The 20,536-nt window shown below is 37.2% G+C and overlaps 1 protein-coding gene across 1 annotated transcript; it reads right to left on the minus strand.

The window, feature by feature from the left end:
• Positions 1-4,760: 4,760 nt before the first annotated feature.
• LOC104626475 (cyclic AMP-dependent transcription factor ATF-2-like) lies at positions 4,761-20,074 on the minus strand (the record flags this gene model as incomplete). Its single annotated transcript, XM_010294412.1, has 3 exons — positions 4,761-7,436; positions 13,987-14,092; positions 19,868-20,074. Coding segments are annotated over 3 exons (540 nt in total), but the record flags the coding sequence as incomplete, so codon positions are not given.
• Positions 20,075-20,536: the final 462 nt, after the last annotated feature.

The raw sequence follows: 20,536 nt of genomic DNA on the forward strand, positions 1-20,536 counted from the left end.
GGGCCTTATCTGATAGGTGAAAACAACAACAAAATCTAAACTAGATGTGAAATATAAGAGCAGATTATGCCCTTCTTTCCCAAAACAAAACGACTTTGCCAGACCTTTGGAACAAGGAAAAGGCCATAGTTATAACCAACTGGTACTTAGGATTTAAAGCGGCCGTAGAAGGGAGGCATCCAAGTCAGTCTAACGTGTTGCCACCCCAAGGAAACCAGTGCTGTGCCCCAGGGTAGGCAGAAATGACAAATACGACTACGCTGACAACTCAGAAACAGGATTCCAGTCGTGTGGTGACTGGAAACAGAGCTCAAAGACCTATGGCCAGCAAGCTGCTGCTTACACAGCATTCAGGAGAGTGCTGCGCAATTTACAGAAGAAAAAAGTTATGTCCTGTTAGAACCAGAGCTCCAAAAAGTTTGGGTAATCTGTTACAGACAGCTTAAAGAAATCTTTTATACATTCACACATAGGTGAAAGCCATAAATTGTAAACTTACTAGCTGGAGAGTCATTAAATATTCAGCAAAATGATCAAGTGTTCAGAATGTTCCTCTCATCCAGTGAAAGGTACAGCATCTCTTCGGCATTTGCAAGGATTATCTATTTTTTCAGAAAAAAAGTCATTAGGCCTTTAAAGCAATTCTGCTGAAAGGGAGGGCAGGAAAGAAGAAAACGGAAATGTCAGCCTTTTACTTGTTTTGAGATCGTAAGCGTGCTGACTATAAAGTTTGTTGGCACTTTATAGACAACTGGAACGACTGTACTATATGTTCTATCGCCTTCAAGAGTACCTTTCTCAACATGCAGTCATGAATAACAGGATGTTTATACTACTTACCTCAAGTGAGATCAAAACATTTCTAACGTCACTGTAAACATTTTGAAGACATCACTGTAAACATTTTGAAGACATCAATTCTTACAGAATGCTCCTTCATGCCAGAGAAAAGGGCTGGCACAATTAAGACGTGAAACACGGCACCTTCTTGTTCAGAAGGAATAGTGGGCAAATGGTGTGGACTTTTTTTTTCCTCTCCATTTAATTTTCTCAATTTATTCAGAAAGGCAATTTATTTTGTTTGCTGCTAAAGCAGAGTGTTCATTCTCTCCTTGTCTCCCTTTTCCCCCTGATTAGGATCCTAGATGCAGGACATGGATGTAATTTCCAATTTTATTTTATAAACGTAAATAAATTAGTAGTCTTTTTGAAATAATTTTGTTTCTAGAATGCATCAGGCCAGTGAGGAAAGATTTTTGCCTGCTGTAATCGTCTAGAACAAGTGATTCAGCTAAAGGGAGGGAAAAGCTATTTATGTACCACGCCAATACTAGCTTGCGGCGAAACAAGAGCAGGGACTTTTTAGGCAGTAGAGGGAAAAAAACCCGACCTTAACTTTTGTCTGATGGGTAGCTAAACACACTCATCAGACTTGCATTCATTGCACTCAGTCCACCTGGGGACAGAGGGTAGTAAAGGTGGAGTCGGAGTAGCCGTACTTGGGTGTGTTAAGCGAGCCCTAGGCGAGAGTTGGGCGAGGAGGTGCTGGTTACCTGCAGCTCTGCAGGCACCTGTGACCGCGCTCGTTCCCAAGGCTCATCGTCTCCGTCCAGCGCCCGCGGCTCTCCCTGAGCTCCTTTAGGCTCCTTAACCGTGAGCTGGAGCGTCGCCAGGCCCCGCTGTCCAAAGTGGTTGCAAAGACTGCCCGCTCCCTCCTGCCTCTGCTACTGGTATTAAAAACAAGCAAACAAGAGTTTTGAGTTTGTTCCCAGAAGCACGAAACCTTTTCCTTGCTTCAAGCTGTTTTGCACCTTTGATGCTCATAACAATTTCCAGTCAATTTATGCAGCTCAAGCTACTGTTTCTTTAGCTAGGGATTAAAAATAACAAATGTACTTGCATGCTCTCTCCACAGCACTTTTCAGGCTAAGTATTCATTTGGTTATAGGTAATTTATTTAACAATTTAAGAACTTTCTCTCCCCTCCTTCCACTTCCCCAAAAATGGATAGGAAAAAAGTACTCAGAATGAGATACATCATCCTTATAAAAATGGGAATAGAAGCAGGATAGAGACTTTGAGCAAGGCTTGAAGTAAAATAATTACACAAATTGGATCAAGCTTAAGTGTCTTGTTACTCCATTGACAGCCAAGTAATTAGGTGATAACTAACTTCACACCTAGGAAGTTAGAAAATGTTTTTGAAGATAGCTGCACTTTGCAGAACTACGAAGCCATCAGCATGCAACCTGCGCTCATTAGCTGTGCAGAGCATCAGTAATAAAATTTTTTGCGACGCTGAAAGTTCCAGACTGGAGATTGAGGACAGACGTCCCTCCAGACATAAATATGCATTTTGTAATGTATCCTGTTCTAGGAAGACGCACCAGTGTCAAGATTTCATAAGCTTCTCGTATCTATTTTAGCTGAAGACGACAAGATACAGTGTGCAGAAATTCCTTTCCTGACTACTAACTTCTTGAAATGAAAGTTTGTTGTCATGGTTTAACCCCAGCCAACAACTGAGCCCCACATGGCCACAGTGGGATGGGGGAGAGAATCGGCAGGGTGAAAGTTGGGTTTCATCTTGGGTTGATGGTTGGACTTGATGATCTTAAAGGTCTTTTCCAACCTTAATGATTCTGTGAAGTGAGAAAACTCATGGGCTGAGATGAAGAGAGGTTAACACGTAAAGCAAAAGACACGCACACAAGCAGAGCAGAACAAGGAATTCATTCACCACTCCCACGGGCAGGCAGGTGTTCAGCCATCTTCAGGGAAGCAGGGCTCCATCACGTGTAACGGTTACTTGGGAAGACAAACACCATCACTCCGACTGTCGTCCGCTTCCTTCTTCCCCCCCACTTCCTACGCTGAGCATGGTGTCATAGGGTATGGAGTATCCCTTGGGTCAGCCTGGCTCAGCTGTCCCGGCCGTGCCCCCTCCCACCTTCTTGTGCACCCCCAGCCTCCTCACTGGTGGGTTGGGGTGAGAAGCAGGAAAAGCCTTGACGCTGTGTAAGCGCTGCTCAGCAGTAGCGGAAACATCCCTGTGTTATCAACACTGTTCCCAGCACAAATCCAAAACACAGCCCCGTACCAGCTACTGTGAAGAAAATTAACTCTATTCCAGCCAAACCCAGCACAGCTATAGAGTTAACACAACCAAGGAGGAAGCAATACGCAAAAAGAAAATTCCACACTAAATATAGAAGCACTTTCAGGGGCTCATCACAGAAAGAAAAACATTTTGAAGGGGAAGAAAGTGAGGAACAAGAAAGGTCATGATCTTAAATTCCATGAAGAAAAAAAGAAAGAAGAAAAAAAGTCATGTTCAGAAAAACACTAAAATTAAAAGGACAGGAGACTTACTATTAAAGAATACAAAACTTTGAAAATCCAAATTACTTTGTGATGCTCTCATCTGGACCTACCCTACAGTGTTATACAAGACACAGGTTAAATACATCACCCGCATTACCATTGATACTATGGTTAAAAATAAATGTAACGGAAAAGACTACTGTAAGCCAATCTTACACTCGTTGTTCTGCAATGTAAATGAGTGTTCAAATTATTTCTCTACCGAGGGAAGCAACAGGCAGCATATAAATGCAAACAACCTTCATTAGACACATTGTCATGAGTATATTAATCATGTCAAGAAGCATTGCTGAAGTTTCCTTCAGTGCAATTTAACATACCTTACTTTATTAGGATGCACTTAATTTCACTATGTTTTCTCCTCATTATCATTTATGATGACCAATTAAAGTGTTTGTGTCTGTCTCTAAGCAAATTACTTCTGTAATTCTGGTAGCTGAAATTACCACTCATCCAACACTTTTGTCAGCTCATTCCATCTTTCTTTGCCCAGCCTCTGTTAGCATTTTAAAGAGAAAAAGCTTACTTGGATTGATAGTCAGGTATAAAACTGGGTCTTTTTACAGTGTAGACAATAAAAAGTGGGTTGGTTCCCCCCGCAGTTGCCCTGTTATACAGCCTTTGTGGTTTTCTCCTTGGAGTGACAAGCATAACTCACATAGTCAGAAAAAGAACACAAGGAAGCAACAGAGGTCTTGGGCATTATTCTCATCCTGCTCAAAGTTGTGTGCAGTTTAAATTTAATTTCCTTTGGTCAACAAATGCAGTAACTGCATGCAGACAGCAACTTTACCTTTTCTTTTTTCCCCTCCAAAGCCTTCGTATCAGAGTTCTCTCAAGAGCTTTTCCAATGTTGACTTAGCAGGATGTGCCACACCACATATCATGTTTCCAACATTCATAGATAACCCCAAACCATTTTTAATATTCTAAAAATCAAACGTGAGAGGCAGGATCTTTCCTCAACCTTTCACAACAGAACCGTGAGCAGTTCATCTAACTACAGCCCTTAGTTCTTAGCTTCATGTACAGTAAGATAAGATTAAGATACCTGGAAGTTAGCTGGAAATTCTGATTACATACAACGCTTCTGCTGCAGAACTCAGGACAACCAGAAATGTCTGAGCAACATCCGAGATCACCAAGCTATGTCTATGAACTCCCTTATCTGCGGATTACCTTGGGCTCCTGGAACTAACGATAGAAGGCCGATTCCTCAGAAGCTGCTGCAACTCAACTGCAGAGCGACGGAATTTGGCTTGTTTTCTAAGGAAACACATGTTCTTATTTACATAACATTATTTTGACATTATAGTAATGACTTCCAGAAAAATGCTGATAATTGCAAGGATGAAGAAATAAGTCTGAAGACAGTGCTGCCTTTTAGAACAATTATAATTTCATTAAAATAGGAACATAACTTAAAGATAGATTTTATTCTCTTTGATGATTTACTCATGCAAACTGCACATAAAAGAAAACAGTACAGTTTGTGAAACATGTCAAATGTAAAAACCCAAAATGCCAAGTACAGAAGTAGTGTGACATACGTCTCAAAACGGAATCCATGGAAGTACGACTAATAACTTTTCTATTTGCCGAACACAGATTTTAATGGTTCTTTTTCCAGCCCCACTGTTAAATCCATTACCTGTTTACACATCTCCTATACACTTACGTAGACTTATTTTACAAGCGTGACAATTTTGTTATTAAAAAACTCCACTTATATAAATATGATTTAAAAGCCTTTGTGTTTAGGAGAGCAAATTATAGTATAATCAATGAGGGCTTATCTAGTCCACCAAAACTACAGTGAAAAGTGACTGTATAGCTTTCTTGCAGAATTCACATTTTGTGCCTTTGCAATTAATCTCCTTCTCACAAGAGGTCCATTGTATTTCACCATCCTGGAAACGTTCAATAACTGTTACAGCTTTTTACCTTGAAATTGGGAAAGTAAGACTTTTAAACACAGGTGGTTATCAACTCAACTTTCTTAGTTTTAAAATACAAAATATTTAGAATCCCTATTATTTTCATGCTTAAAGCCCTGCAATGATACACATATGACTTAGATACTTCTTTGTCCAGTTTTCATTATAGTATGGTTGTATATATACTGCAGAAATTATGATCTTCCCGTGGATCAATTACATTTTTAGATTTAAAACTGAATCCAATAGAAACTTGATGGCACTGACACTTAAAAAACACATGGAGAAGGAAGAGCAAATGAACTACACAACCCATTATAAATGCATTAAATCTTTGTTATATACATAATGGAATCCTGCTTTACTGCCAGTTGCTACTATGCATCTGTTTTTGCTATTATACAAAGTTTTCCGACCTGAAAGCACACATCTACTTTTTTAAAACAACTTAATCTATTGTAAAATATTGTACTGTATTTTGAACATTAGTACAGAATCAAAATAGATAATGGCACATTTAAAAAACTCAATATCCTACAGATGATTGGATAATGAGAAAAAGTGTACCTACAATCATCTCATCAGAAACAAACTACATCATGGAATGTTAGTTATCCAAGTTCGCACAGTAAATAACATTTTAAAACTGCAATCACCTATCAGCCAGCATCACATTGAAGGCATCTTTAAACATTCAAGCAAAAGACTGCTGGCATTAACTACTGAACCATTCTCACGCACACACCACACACACCACATTATAATTACATTGTTTCCAAGATACGGTAGATACTGATTATTTCCCCCCCCCGCCCCCACAAGAAAGGTATCAAAATTTTTGCTACTAAAAGATGACAGTGCTTACACAATAATTAAGTACAAGTTAGCTTGCAAATACAAGACAATGACAAAAAAAAGGTGTCTTGAGTTGTCTGAAGAAAGATTTTTAGGCTTTTCTGGCATCCAAAACCATGAGTAAACTCCTTAGTCTGTGACTCAAAAATCCACAAAATATCAACCTACTTTGGAATACTAAGTATTCCGTATTTGATAACGCTGTATTTTACAATATGCTTACTGGTTTCAGCCTAGCAACAAAAGGGTAGTTATAGATATCTATTCTGACTGGAGAAATAAAGCTCTCCTTCCCCTCAGAATGGAAGTGTTGGGGGGGGGGGAAACACCTGCCATGAATTTAAAATTAAAAAAAAAAAAAAAATCTATTCAGTAATGATTCTCATCTAGGATAGGTATGTGCATAAGAGTACTGTATCTCATATACTGTACTGGCCCTATTAAACAAATTAAAAAGCCCAACAGTTAAAAAGCCAACCAAAATGCTATACATGAAACAACCCAAGTGTTTTTCTCCCAATGTTCTTCCTCTCGTAATGTGCAAAACAACAAAAAGGCAAAAAGACTAAAAGCAAATGTACTGTTACTGTCTTTCTCTTGCCTAGTGCTTTATGACCTTGCTAACATTACAAAGTCAATAGGGACTATGCAGAACTTTGGTATAAAAATGTCACATAATATTACTATCACAGTCTTGGGGATGACCTTTAGTAATTCCCCCCAATGTTTGTTGAAATAATACCAAATTAAAAATGAAATAAACCACATTGTACTGTACACACACTTTACACATTAAGCACAAAAAATAACTAGTAAAACTAATACTTAAAAAAAAAAGTCTTTTGCAAAGAGACTAGAACTGGTGTTGTGTCTCATCTTCACCTGCCAATCATTAAAGCCAAATTTAAGTTAGATTTTTAAAAATGAATAATTTTAAGCTACAATTTCTCCTAGGTGGAGACTGGTCTTTTGTTGATATCCCTTTAAAGTCACAAATGTATCTCTAAGAAACTGATGCAATGCAAGTTTTTAATCAACTTCCTGAAGGCTGCGACTGGGAGGGAGGTGCCATGACGATCTGGGAAAGCACCGGCTCTGTGCTCTGGTCCGCCATCTGGGTGAGAACGGAGGTGGCCACCGCTTCTGCCTTGGAAGTTGAGCTCACGCCGTTGGAAGTGCTGACAGAACTGTGCTGAATAGCCTCTGTGTGTGGACTGCTTGGCACTGATATGTCTTCCGAACTGTCATCTTTGTCTGCAGCTGAAGAAGAAAAATTAATTCTTTTTTTTCCCCCCCACAGAATGCACATACACCATCACGTCCCAGGTAACAGCAATCACCCCCTAAATAATTAAAACTCATGGTGTAACGCAGCACACACTGCAAAACAATCTTCCTTTCATTTTTTTAAAAGAAAATACTACTTTGTAAGCAAAAAATATGGACTGCAGTATGGAATATTCAGGAAACAAGAACATTTCCACATCTTCAATGTCATGGCTAAAATTGTCTGATTTCCTGCCTAGTAAATCAGCTGGTGGGTACCATGCCTAATTCTGGTGATGAATGCTCATGTCAATAAGCAGTATTTATAGATTGAAAATGCTACCAGATCTCCTAGTGCTATATGAATTGGCTTTAGATTTTTAACATGCTATATGCTGAGTTTGCTTAGTAATCAAATGAGAATAATTCTATGTTCAGTAATTAAAACTTGTGGTCATGAACATGGTATCTGAGAAAATGTTGTTTACACCACTATACTAATTGCACAATACTTCCACAAGCTTTCAACCCACATTCTTTTAACAGAGTGAAGTTCAGTAACTTCTTTAGTATACAAAGGCCTCTCAATAAGATTTAAAATAGTTAAAACTGATTTTAAAAATATCTTCAAGAATACGTCAGGTGTTCACCACAAAACTGAAGTGAATTAGCCACACAGTTCTATCATTTTTTTCTCATGACAGAGGGTAAACGGATTAAAATATAATTTTCAATGTGCAAAACTAGAACTTACAAAATTAGCATGATTTAAAATGTCCTTCTTGCAGACATCCTAGTCACGCTAACATCATCCTTTTTTGCCCACGTTGCAAAAGTTAGCCAAAGCATTATGCAAACACTGTCAAGCAAAAAGCTGAGTTAAAGAAAAAAGAAAAAGAAAATAAGCCTGCTGTTTTTCACTCAGAATTGAAAGTACGAACACCAAATTTAATTATAACTTTTTTCTACCACTCTGTGCTACTCAGTGTTTTCAAGTATTTTTCACAAAAGTGAAAGTGGAATACTGGAAGTCCCTTTTAAAACACTGCTGACTACTGTGTAATGTAACAATATAAAAAGATACACACAGACATAGCCAGAAGCAGTATGCACTATTGCTTGTGACACAGCAATGGAACAAAGCTCAATCTTCTCGAGGCTTGCTTTTGCCAATCCCTTTCAGATTTGCTCAAGATTCACCTACAAATTCAAAAGTTACCCAGGGGAGAAGGAATGGGAAGGGATGACATGAACCCTAAAAAACACTGTGGTATCATAGCCTCATTTCCATAGAAAACCAGGCTAATAGCAGCAACTAAGAACGCTAAGAATGAACAAACAATGAGGAAAGGAAGTTTATGGTGACTGAGGTTTATATGACATACTAACTATGGGTACGAAAACTCAGTAAATTAGCAAGTCAAGTCCCCGACAAAGATCTTTGCAGCAACTCCATGCATACTAAGAACACGCTCCTCTTCAAAGCCTGAAAGCAACAGTTCGATTCTTGACCGCTTCTGGAAAAGAACGGTAAGGTCACAAACAACATAACAATTTCTCGTACACCTCTACTACAAGAGCATGGACATAATCTTATCCACGAGGTCAACTATTTTACAGATACTGCATTTTTTCAAAAACACATCTTTCAAGCATTAAAGGAGATAGAGACAGATGATATTAAGCTAGGTATGCTGACAATTACCACATGTCCTAAGGTTATGTGGCAACTGTATACAGCAAGAGAAAGAAAATTAAAGTACTTCCAAAGGATGTTTGTGATCCTTAGCAGGATTTGCCCGTTCACGAACAGAAAGAACAGGAACGAGTGCCAATTCAGTTAACAGCATTCAACAGGATTTCATCTTTGCTACACCTCTACCAAGACTGACAAGATCCCATGTAAAAACAAGTGAGAAGGAACATACGCAAACTTCATTGAAAACAAACTCTAGTGCCACTTCCCGAAAAATACTGAATTACTGAGTAGCCTGTTCTTCCCCTCAGATGGAACGAAATGGTAGCATGTGGGATGACATGTATCAAATGTAGTCTCCCCACCGTAACACCACCTACTCCTCTTCAGAGCTGTTGCTATTCTCCTATGAATCTCAGTCTTCCTATTATGCTTCTTTTGCTCATCTCTCATTTCCTTGTTGGCTAAATCCTCCTTATCCTCAAGAAGAAGGCTTAATTTTAAATGCTACAAGTCAGAGTCAGAGAGGAAGTAGATCATTATCTTTCAGCCAGAGAGGGAAGGTTTTATCCCTCAACATACATGTTGTTAACTTAACTCAAAAGAAATGGCTGTAATAATACCACAGTGGTAAGGAACATGAGAAAGGCTTGATTTTCTGGTTTGGGTGGTCTCAAGAAGACCGGATATGCAATGGAAGAAACTGTTATGAGAATACGTATGATCACCAATGTACAACAGAAGTTTTCATATCGTTGAGCACATGAACAAACATACTGTGCTGAAGAGACGAAAGCAGGCAATTCAGGTATTTTCAGATGCTAGGGGGAGGGGGACACAGACCTAACGCTACATTAAGGTAATAAATTTGACTGGAAGTGTAAATCCTTGCAAGAACTACAAAGTAGTATTTAGAAATGAGGTGCCACCCTAAAGAATAGCTATTTCAATTTCCTCAAAACCCTTTCTAATGTAGCCCTAACTTTACAGGAATAGCGGCCAAAAACTGAGTACAGAACTCCATTTGAAGAATTAAAACCAAACAAGAAAATCTACTCAATGAATATAGAAGATACTTAAAGTCATCTTACTACAAAGGTGACTTGTTTTCTTGCGCCTTAAGACTGGGTATAAAGAACAAAGGACTTTTGGAAGAACACAGCAAAGTCCTATTTAAATTCTGACACTTTTTTTTTGCTTTTTTTCGTAGCTGACCAGAGAATTGCCAGGCACAGGACTGTAGTTTCAAGAGTGCAGCTGACACATACCAAAATCATAACGTAGCTAACATTGTAAAAAAAAACATAGGCATTTTAACTCTTTAAAGGCTCCCCCAGCTTTGTCTCAAACCAAGGAAAATGCATGGTCCAAATTAGAAAATAATCTATAGAAGTAATGTGTGCCGTACATTAGAAGGCTGAGAATTTACAGGCCTACATCACATGAACTTTCCTGAAGGCTACATAGTTCCTAGGCAGGCTGCGTCATCAAGCCATTTTGGTGATGGAACACAACGTAGGCTAGACTGAGCTACAGAAAAGATTTTCAAAAATACTAAACAAAGCACAGGGAAGAATCTTGAGGATGTACTAAAAAGTACCTTTTTAGTCATCAAACATTGCTGTTATTTTCTTCTTAGCATTGCTTACCAATAGCTCTCAGTAAGGTAAGCAAACAAGGAGGGATTTCCATCTTCGGAAGAAAAAACCCGACCAAAACCAAAATGGGAGTGAGTATGCAAGCATTGACATAAGATCCAGAACTCCTTTCGGTCCCCTGATCATCACTAGAAAGGAAGCCTCATGGTAATTCTTATCAGGCCATCCATGGACTAGAGAGGGAGCCAAGCCTAGAAATGCTCATTTCCAGTGAGTTGGTCTTTGTGACTATCCCTTGTGGTCACTGACGGACGTTCACCTGTCCAGAACAGGCTGTAGGAACACAGTGAATTATTCGAGGTCTGAAACTGGTTAGCCACCTTCTACCATTTCTTTAAAACCAACTAGAGAAAGAACACACAAAAAAAACATTTAACACCGTCTATAGTACAGTCTCTATTTATCTTCCTTTATATTCCTTTTTCTACAAATGTTCTTGAATATTATGATGTCCTTTTGGAAAAAAAATGAATACACCTAAAACACCCTTTTCAATGATTTTTTTTTCCAAACTTGAATTTTCACAATGCATTTCCTTCTCATAAGTTTTCACCTTTTTCCTGCTCCAAGTACAGAAAAAGCCTGAGAAAACATAGCAGTATTGTAGAAGACTTTTAGAAGTAATCTGGTATAGAAGAACTAAAATGAAAAATAAATGACTAGCATTTAGATTTCTCCTACACACTGCACATTCCCCTCCCAACATTTAAAGAAGCATTCACAACCAGGAGCATACTTCTTAAAAAAAAGTTTAAAATAAAGAGAAGTTTAATAAAAAGAAGTTTAAAATAAAAAGAAGAGAAATGAAAGAAGTTTGAACTGGCTGAAAACTCAAACATTGCAACAGAAATTCATCCATACTGCCTCAAAGCACAATAACCATTTTTCTGGTTTCTCTGTCCTGATGACACCCTCTTTTGAAACAGGCACGAGAGTTTTTAAATAAGGAAAATATGATCCCAAAAGCAATCTGTGCATAGTTCTGTTTTTCACTTGGCCCGAGACAAAAATGTACCTGGGAAATCCAAAAGATCTTAAAGATGTATAAGTAGGTGCCAGAAATACCCTGAAAAGCAACACAGTATTTGTGGCTATTTAAGCCCATCATATATGAAACCCCATTAAATTGTGGGCTTAGCTATTAAAGCACAGCCTGCGCGGTATAAACCGGCGCTGCCCCGGCAGTGCACAATATGCAGCACCACAGGAACTCTCTAATCTGGTGTCTTCAATTTCTTCCACAGAGACAGACTGTTAAACCACTCAATACATTTTTGAAGCAATTCAACTTAGATTACTTGATGAACATAATATGTTTATTTAAAAATACTTTCTATGAACACCACTTTCATGAACGCATTAACTGAAAACATTTTGTCCTCTCATAAATTGTCCTGCGGGTACGGAACTTAGCCAGCATGCTTTCCTACCAATACTCACACACAGATACTTTGACAAAATCCTTTCAGAGAGATGGCACTACAACTATCATTCATGTTCAACTTTGACTTTCAAGAGACTTTTCAAGAAACTAGGTGAGCTATGCTTCCAATCTCCTTGCTTACTATTATTTTTTTCCTAAAATGTAGGCTTTTCCCACTGATTAGTATTTTAGTTCTTACTCATTTTGCATTCTTTAATAAATCAGGAACATTAATAGTCCTTTTCTGAGGGCAAAAAATAAGCATTACTAAACAGGCCGTTCGTTAATTCTTCAGTGAAGAATTAGCATGTAATTAGTTTGCCAGTTTAAGACTTATATTTAAATATTTTTCATGCCAATTCAGGAACACGCAGCCTCAAAACATCAAAATTCAAGAAACCTACAGTTTTTTGTTGAAAAACCTTGCATGCATAATGTTATCCCCTAGTAGCTTCCGTATGAAATTATGTTGTTCTGTCAGATGGGAGCCATAATGGCCTCATCCCTGCAGCAATCATTGTTAATATAAATCCCAAACATATTTCTGTACTGTTCCAATTTACTCCAAGACGCTATTTTCCATCTTGTCAAAACGACTGGAGATCAAAGGACCAAGATTTATAAGCTCAAAACTGACAAAATCAGTATTCTAAATATATATGGCAATGGAGAGTTGCTAAATCTCCTGAATCTTTTAAATTAAAAAATATTGCCCATTCTGATGAAATTGCTTACAATGACTACAAGTAAAGATGGTGGCCATTAAGTTTTATCGCAAGCACCTGAGGATCTGTTTGCACGCAATACAAAACGTTCCTTTATTCTCCTGAATTACTGACACTGGCAAATTAAAATGAAGTGGCTACATATGGCAGAAACAATCTTCACATTTACAAATACCCTGAAATATCACTAAATCATAAAAATGAAAGCTGTGGGTTATATATTATGAATGTTGCCTAATGCATTCCCAGCTCGGTTATTTGTAACAAATTTGTGTACAATGGACAAAATTGGCCATTTATTCTACAGTAGCAGCAGCTGGTTGTGGCACTGTGTATCATATCCAAAAATGAAGTTACCAGTCAGGAAAGCATAATTAACCTTTAAAATGCTGGAAGGATAAAAATCAAATGAGCACCTTTAAGTAAAATTATGTATTAGAAGAAAAAGAGCTACTGAAACTCTCAGAACCGCTTTTTAAAATACCCTGTTTATAGAAATGTAGTTGCTTAATGTGGAAATCAAAACAACCTAGAAGACGTTGTACAGTAGGAGCCATGAACCTGCATGTGATTATTTTAACGGCTTGACTGATCCTGGATGTTATGGTAAATGAAGACAGCTGTTATATTACCTCTACTGAAATCTCATTATGGTGAAGGAAAAAAAAAACCCACAAGGACCTTTCACTGTACTAGGCTAAGATAAAGTATAAAAAATGGTTTATCATGTGCTCTTAATACTTCAATTATATTTTCCAAAGCAGGTGTAGTAACCAATAGTCCTTAAATGCTAATTATCATATGCATTTATTAAACCAACATAAAACCTTCAATGTTATGCAACACTTCAACAGAAAGGACTTAAAAACATATTTCTAAATATCACATATTCATTCCCATCTTCCAATAATCTTGGAGATTAAAAAAAAAATCTTTAATGTAATATTAGAACTGCATTTCTCAATTTTAATGTTCATTCAGTTCACTTTGGCAGTGCTTCATTGATGCAGCCTAAGGCTATAGGTAATGGAACATTACTCACCATGATAGCCAGATTTCTTCTGCATGGCGGTTACAGGGCAATCTTTATGAGCCAGAAGAAGCTGTTTCAGCTGTGCCACTTCATTTCTCAGCAGGGTGACTTCATTCTAAAGGAGAAGAAAGTTATGTACTTTACCAGGCTCAAACTACACACATTTTGAAGGTAACTATTAAGTTTTATAGGATTTTCAGTTGTTCATTTAGGGGTAGATAAAATACAAGAAGTTTCCATTCGGTATATATTGTAAAAATGTTTACATTTATTTTATCTTAATATTAGCTGAAACTTGGGTAACTTTATTTTATGATTTTCTTAAACTAGGAAATGCTTTTTTTGAAAATACAACATATGTTTTTCAGTTTGCAGATGCAGTCTACATATAGTCTGATTCACACGATCCAGCTACTGTAGGACTCTTCTGCAAGGTTTTGTGATGAATTCTAATCAGAGTGAACATACATTTAACTGCCCACATTTTAACAGATGCCACAGCCAACGTTAAAAAACGTAAAAAAAAAATCTGCCAATGCAGAATGATTTTTGCTGACTATATTTGTACTTGGACCTTTAAAAAGAAAATCTCATGCACTGGAAAATAATTTTGTAAATGTTTGTTGATTTCCATATTTATTTCCTCTTTGGCAACCATAAGTAAACGTGTTATATGAACGAAGCATTGATAATAATGACAAAATCCTGAAATGTCAGCTTATGTCAATAAAGTAGAGTGTAATGTAGGAGACAGCACCTGCAGAATCTAGTGACTGGGTTCATTTCCAGGCTGTGCCTTTCCACTATTGGGTGACGACCTTAAGCAAGGTCATTTTACTTCTTTGTGCTTCAATTTCCTCATTTGTAAAATAGAGGACAGTGATACTTACCTTCCCTGTAAAGCAGTTTGGTATCTATAGATGAGAAGCACTACATAACTGCATATATGTGACAATCCAAATTAAGAGTGGTATGGCATTCTGATAGACACATTTTTACATTAAATAGTAGAAAAATGTTTATGTATCATCTACAGAACCAAGTTATCTGTAATGCTTTGTGATCCCCATGTCTTGTCACAATACGTGCTCTTCATGGGTTATTTTAAATATAAAACCTTTCCATTGATACTTGAAGTTACTTAAACTATAAGAGCCTTTGCACATTAGCATAATATACCACACACGACATAATTGTTTGGTAAATGCATATATTTATGCATTTGGGAGCAAGTTAAAGAAAAAAGCAAAACACAGGAAAATTGGATTGCAACTAAAATTATTTGGAAAAAAAACCACCACGAGAAAGTCAACCTATTTACTTGCAAGCTAGAAATAAGGCAATGCAGTCAGAGAAGAGATGAATTACAACTAAAGGATTCCAAAGTAAGGAAAGCAACTTTTAGGAACAGAACACAATTTATTAGGTTTAATTACACTAAGTAACACAGCTTATAGTTATTGTAGCTAAAATACCAGAGTTTTAAAAGAAAAGCTCCTCTGTGTCCTCTCTCTCCATTTAGAAGACAAAAGAAATTCAAGCCTTTACAGTAGCAAAATCCTCTTAAACTTTGAAGGACTACTTTTCTATTCAGTCATTTTATTGTGTCTAAGTATCCCTTTTAGAAACTTCATATTTAAAACAAAAGCAAGAGCTGACAGACAGACAAAAATCTGACTTCATGGACGTTTCTAATGAAAGGGAAATGTGACTGCAAACAAAAAAAGGTCACGATGTAAAAAAAACAACCAAAACCCCCATAAAATCTCTACCAGCTGGCATTACATGTCCTGAAATCTTGGCTGTTAAGAAAGCACACTACTTCTTCCTCTGGCTCTTGGTCTCCTCTTCGTTCACCATGTTATTTACCGAGGAGCCACAAATCTGGATGCCAAGCAGGCAGCTGCACAGGATTGGCATAGCTGGCGGGGGGGGAGCGCTCATGCAGTTTTGAGACACTTCTTGCTAATCTACAGAAGTAGCAACGTCCAAGAACATTAAACATTACTTCTGTTAGTTTAAAGGAATGTTGACAAAACAAGTAATCAAATTGGGATAAGGTTTTCACAAATCTTCTTACCTTCATCTCCCATGTTTTAAGGAAGAATTTTATACACAAACAGCACAGATAAGTATCAAGTTGCTGCTTACCAGTGTAAGTAAAACTAATGTTTACGAAAAATTTTTGAAAAGGTGGTTTATACATTTTCAGTTGTATTATAAATACAAAGAATTTTGCTAACAGAAATAGAAAATGCAAACATTATCTTACATTAATGCAGATCTGAAAAAAAGCACACTCCTATACTAAAAAAAAAAAAAAAGAAAAAAGAGTTGAGGTATTCTCATTGAATGCATAGCTAGCATTGTTATTTACACAAACACTGTGTGCCAACAATGCTATGTGCAATGCACAAATCATTCCTGAAAATAGTACGTGGCATGTCACAGAATGGCAATCTATGATTGTCATTTACATATGACCAGTAAGAACCACTTCTAAGTGGTAATAAAGGGGGATGTTAGAACCACCTCCTACACATATTGTAGTTTCTTACCATGTATGTGACAATAGCAAGTCTTCCCATCTCATTCAAAACATGTTAACACGTAGTGGTCATTTAACATGTGGTTAACATGTTGAAAACAGGCTAGCAAGAAACACATGGAATAAACACTTCAACAGTTGGCATGAAGAAAGATTATTTCAAGTTTTCATGCTGGAAAGGTCCTCCTCATAAATGACAAAGTCAAGTGTAGGCATCAACATTTCTTTAAATGTACCTCACATGCGATCTAAAAGAATTTATGTTCCCACATTTCAAAATGTGCCAACATTAGAAAGCAGGTTTCTGGAGAAAGCGTATCTATTTTTACCTGCACTTCATTTTTCAAAAGATATTTTCCCTTCTGTATTCTTACAAAGATATACCACGCAGCGTACAATATGTTCTTCTGCATCTGCCCAATTTCTCCCTGGATCCGAAACACATAGGTAATAGTGGGACCAGACGCCGCCTTACTCAGCAAAGTGTGGGACAATATTTGTGAGGTATATTTACCAAAACTGTCATCAGAGACAGGTAGATGTGACTTATGGGGATAGGGGATTGTCTGTGGCAGAGTTAAACACCGCTCACTCTTCCTGCTTCTGGTTGGAACAAGATACCCCTGTATGGGAAAGGACCATCATCACTTACAGGCATTTCTTTCATAATTCAGCCTTCCTAAAGCAGCTTCGGCAGCATTAGTACAAACCACCACTTGAGTGCTGATCCTTTAAAACCTACAATGACCTTGTGAGGAAGGCAGACCATTCTTCTACTAATACGTTGCCCTCTAAGATTATTAAAGCAACAGAGACCATATAATGAACTTTGGCACCTGATCCTGCAATACGACTGAGTTGCCACTGGGAACCCACTGTTTAGATTTTCTTAAAACATGTTATATAGCATGCCATACCCTGCAGTATAGTGCAAGGCACAGAGGCAACACAACTTGGTACATAAAATTTAAGATCAATAAACAAGTCAGCACATTAGTAGAAAACGCAGTCCACAAAAAACAAACAGTAAATAAACTTTAAAAGGTTGGAAGCATGAAAAAACCCCTTACACAACAGGGCCTGTAGTAAAGACAGCCAACCTAACCTAAGTATGTTACTGGTGTGATGTAATGGATGGAAATTTTCCTGTAAGCAAAAATTTGAAAAATAATGCTGAAAAAGGAAATCACATTCAAACATTTAAAAGAAGAAAGTAGGCAGAAGTTAATCTACAGAAAGGTGAAAACTACGCAATGAAATATATACATCAACCAGGTAAACCTCTTCAAAATCTGTATGTACTGTTAGAGAGCCACCAGTCTTAAAAACTTGACATTAGAAGCTTTGACATAGGTATTACAAGAAAGATACTAACTGCATTGAAAGAAGTCAGAATTGTTAGGTTGAAGCAATGCAATGTAGTCATTTTGGTATTAACCTACTTTTGGAAATATGACATCTCCATAAATTCAGCTGAGCAGGTCATTTGGATATTAAACAAAATATGAACTACTAAACCCTAACAGTCAGTCTATAAAACTGTTCTAAGGCAAAACTCCAAAGTTATTAAATTTACTATTAAAGTAAGTAATCATGGGTCATTACTGCCCACTATGCTGATCAGCTGTGTTAGCCTGTCAAGTGAAGAATTATTATGGAAATATAGGATTGATTAATGTTTTCACATAAAGTGCAGTTTAATTATTTCTCTGACATTCAATTTTCTTTACAAGTCATTCTGTTCTTCACAGTTAACAGTTTTGCTTTTGGCAGACTGTAAGAAAATTCTTTTTCTTGAATTCGCTATTACTAAGAGTTAACTCTTAGAAATCTGGACATATTTTAGTTACAGTACTTACACCGTTTTCGGTTATAGAAATTGGTATGTGTAAGTTAAAGGCAGTTCACATAATACCAAAAGTTATTTTCACTAGGGAAACTGAAATATAGCCAATCTTTTTTGTTCTTTTGTTTTTCTTCCTATACATCTGCCTTCATTTGTTTCTTAAGAGTATTTAAGCCACGGTGCTACATACCATTTTGTAATTAATGGATTTACAGTGACGACTGTTACTGCATTAAAAGAACATGTCTACAGATCATGAACAGGTATGAGAAGACTATATTTGCAAAAAATTTAACTAATGCTGGTGCACAGTGTCATGATTCTTGGAACACAGTAAACAATTTCACATTGGTATGAATTTCTTACATTTTACAGCCTGGGATGCTGAAAATTTTTAAAGACATGAAGCTGAAGACAAGTGATACAATTACATGATAAGAAGTAATCTCAACACATCCCACTTTCCAGTTGGTCAAGCTGGGACTTTATCTGTATCAAACAGCATGAAAAAGGAGTTTTAATAGGAAGGAAAAGTCTGTCAATCTGACTCAGTGAACAGCTCAGGTGAAAGAACAAGAAGTGAAACTTAAAAATATCAAAACATTTTCCATTGCATTTTCTAAATGAATTGTTCATTTCGGAAATTACATCATTTTTCCTTTCTGCAATTCTCAAAATAAAGCTTTCAGACTTTTATTTAGAAGCAATACTTTGTGTCAATTCTCACATGCTGCTGGAAAACATTAAGAAAGTATGCCTTAACATTTAATAGCAGTTTACACAAAAGGGTCATGGATTGTTCTACAGGGGTAAAAGTGTGTCCACATGACAACTTTCCAACAACTGATGACCTCAGATGAGGTGGAAAAATGACTGGCACCATATACACTAGACTACCCTCTTACAGTATACTTCCCTCACTATAGGATTTACGCACACTGGAAGGGCAGCGTGGTGAAATTTGCACTGCCGCTGCCTGTGCTGTACCTGTTCTGTGGACAAAAGAAGCCTTCAGTTTCCAGTGATGTCAATCTGGCACCTTGCACGACCACTACATTCACTTTAAAGGAAAAAAAGTGAAGTTAAAAAGAACCAAAGGAAATCAAAGCAAATCTTATTTAAATAACTCAGGCTATGATACAAATTATTATGAGCAAGATGGTTTTAAGGTAAGGCTATTACTTTGCTAATAAACCTTTACTCCAACACATCCTGTCATCCTTGTTTAGTATCACAGTCTGAAAGTTATTTAAAATGGAACAAAGGACAAAAGGGCATGATCCCAAAGGTTACACATCTTGAAATCTGAGCATTCTCTTACATACTTATTTTACTGCTATATGCCATTAGTGCTGAATTTTCAATTCTGACCAGAGCCACCAGTTACAAAACCATTTATATTTCAGATTTCATGCAAAGTTTAAGTTCCATTGATCCAGGATCACTGTCTAAGAATCGAAAAACTAATACATTTTTACTTGAAATAAAAAGTATACCTGTAACTGGCCATTTAGCGAGCTCAGGTCCTCGGCTTTTTTCTCCAATGACTGTACCCAGACTTTCCGTTTCTGTCGGCATCTGGAAGCAGCAGCCCGGTTTCGCTCCAGGAACTTTCTTCTTTTCTCATCAGGGTCTTCATTGGCAGCTCTTCTTCGCCGACCACCTGTATTTGGTGTTTGTGGCGCAGGCTGAGCCGGTGATGCCTGGAAACAGTAAAAAGTATTAAAGTTAACAGTATAATACTAATCACGACTTAAGCTACAGCACTAGTATAAGTACACGTCGTACCTTGACAAGAGCATTCACAACATTTCTAAACACATTCAGGTTAAACACATTTCTTTTGTGGAAAGCTATGTCACTTAACTCTACAGCTATGTTTTAAGATCTTTTACTGTATCTACACTCCTTACCACTTTATGTTAACATGTAACATTTTAACCACGGCTTTAGCTTTGGTTTAAAATTGCACTAAAAGCAGCCACTCACTTCGAAAATGTTACATTTATATGACAGTCGCATTTGGCAACTGAATAAAGCCTGGAAGCAATACTTCTTTAGATGGACTCTCACACATTCTTTTACCAATTCTGATGACACAAGTATTTACAAAAGGTGAACTTTAAAAAACTCTTTCACCCAAAATAGCTTTTAAAAGTTACATT

This window comes from Phaethon lepturus, unplaced genomic scaffold (assembly GCF_000687285.1).
Source record: "Phaethon lepturus isolate BGI_N335 unplaced genomic scaffold, ASM68728v1 scaffold13369, whole genome shotgun sequence".
NCBI lineage: Eukaryota > Metazoa > Chordata > Aves > Phaethontiformes > Phaethontidae > Phaethon > Phaethon lepturus.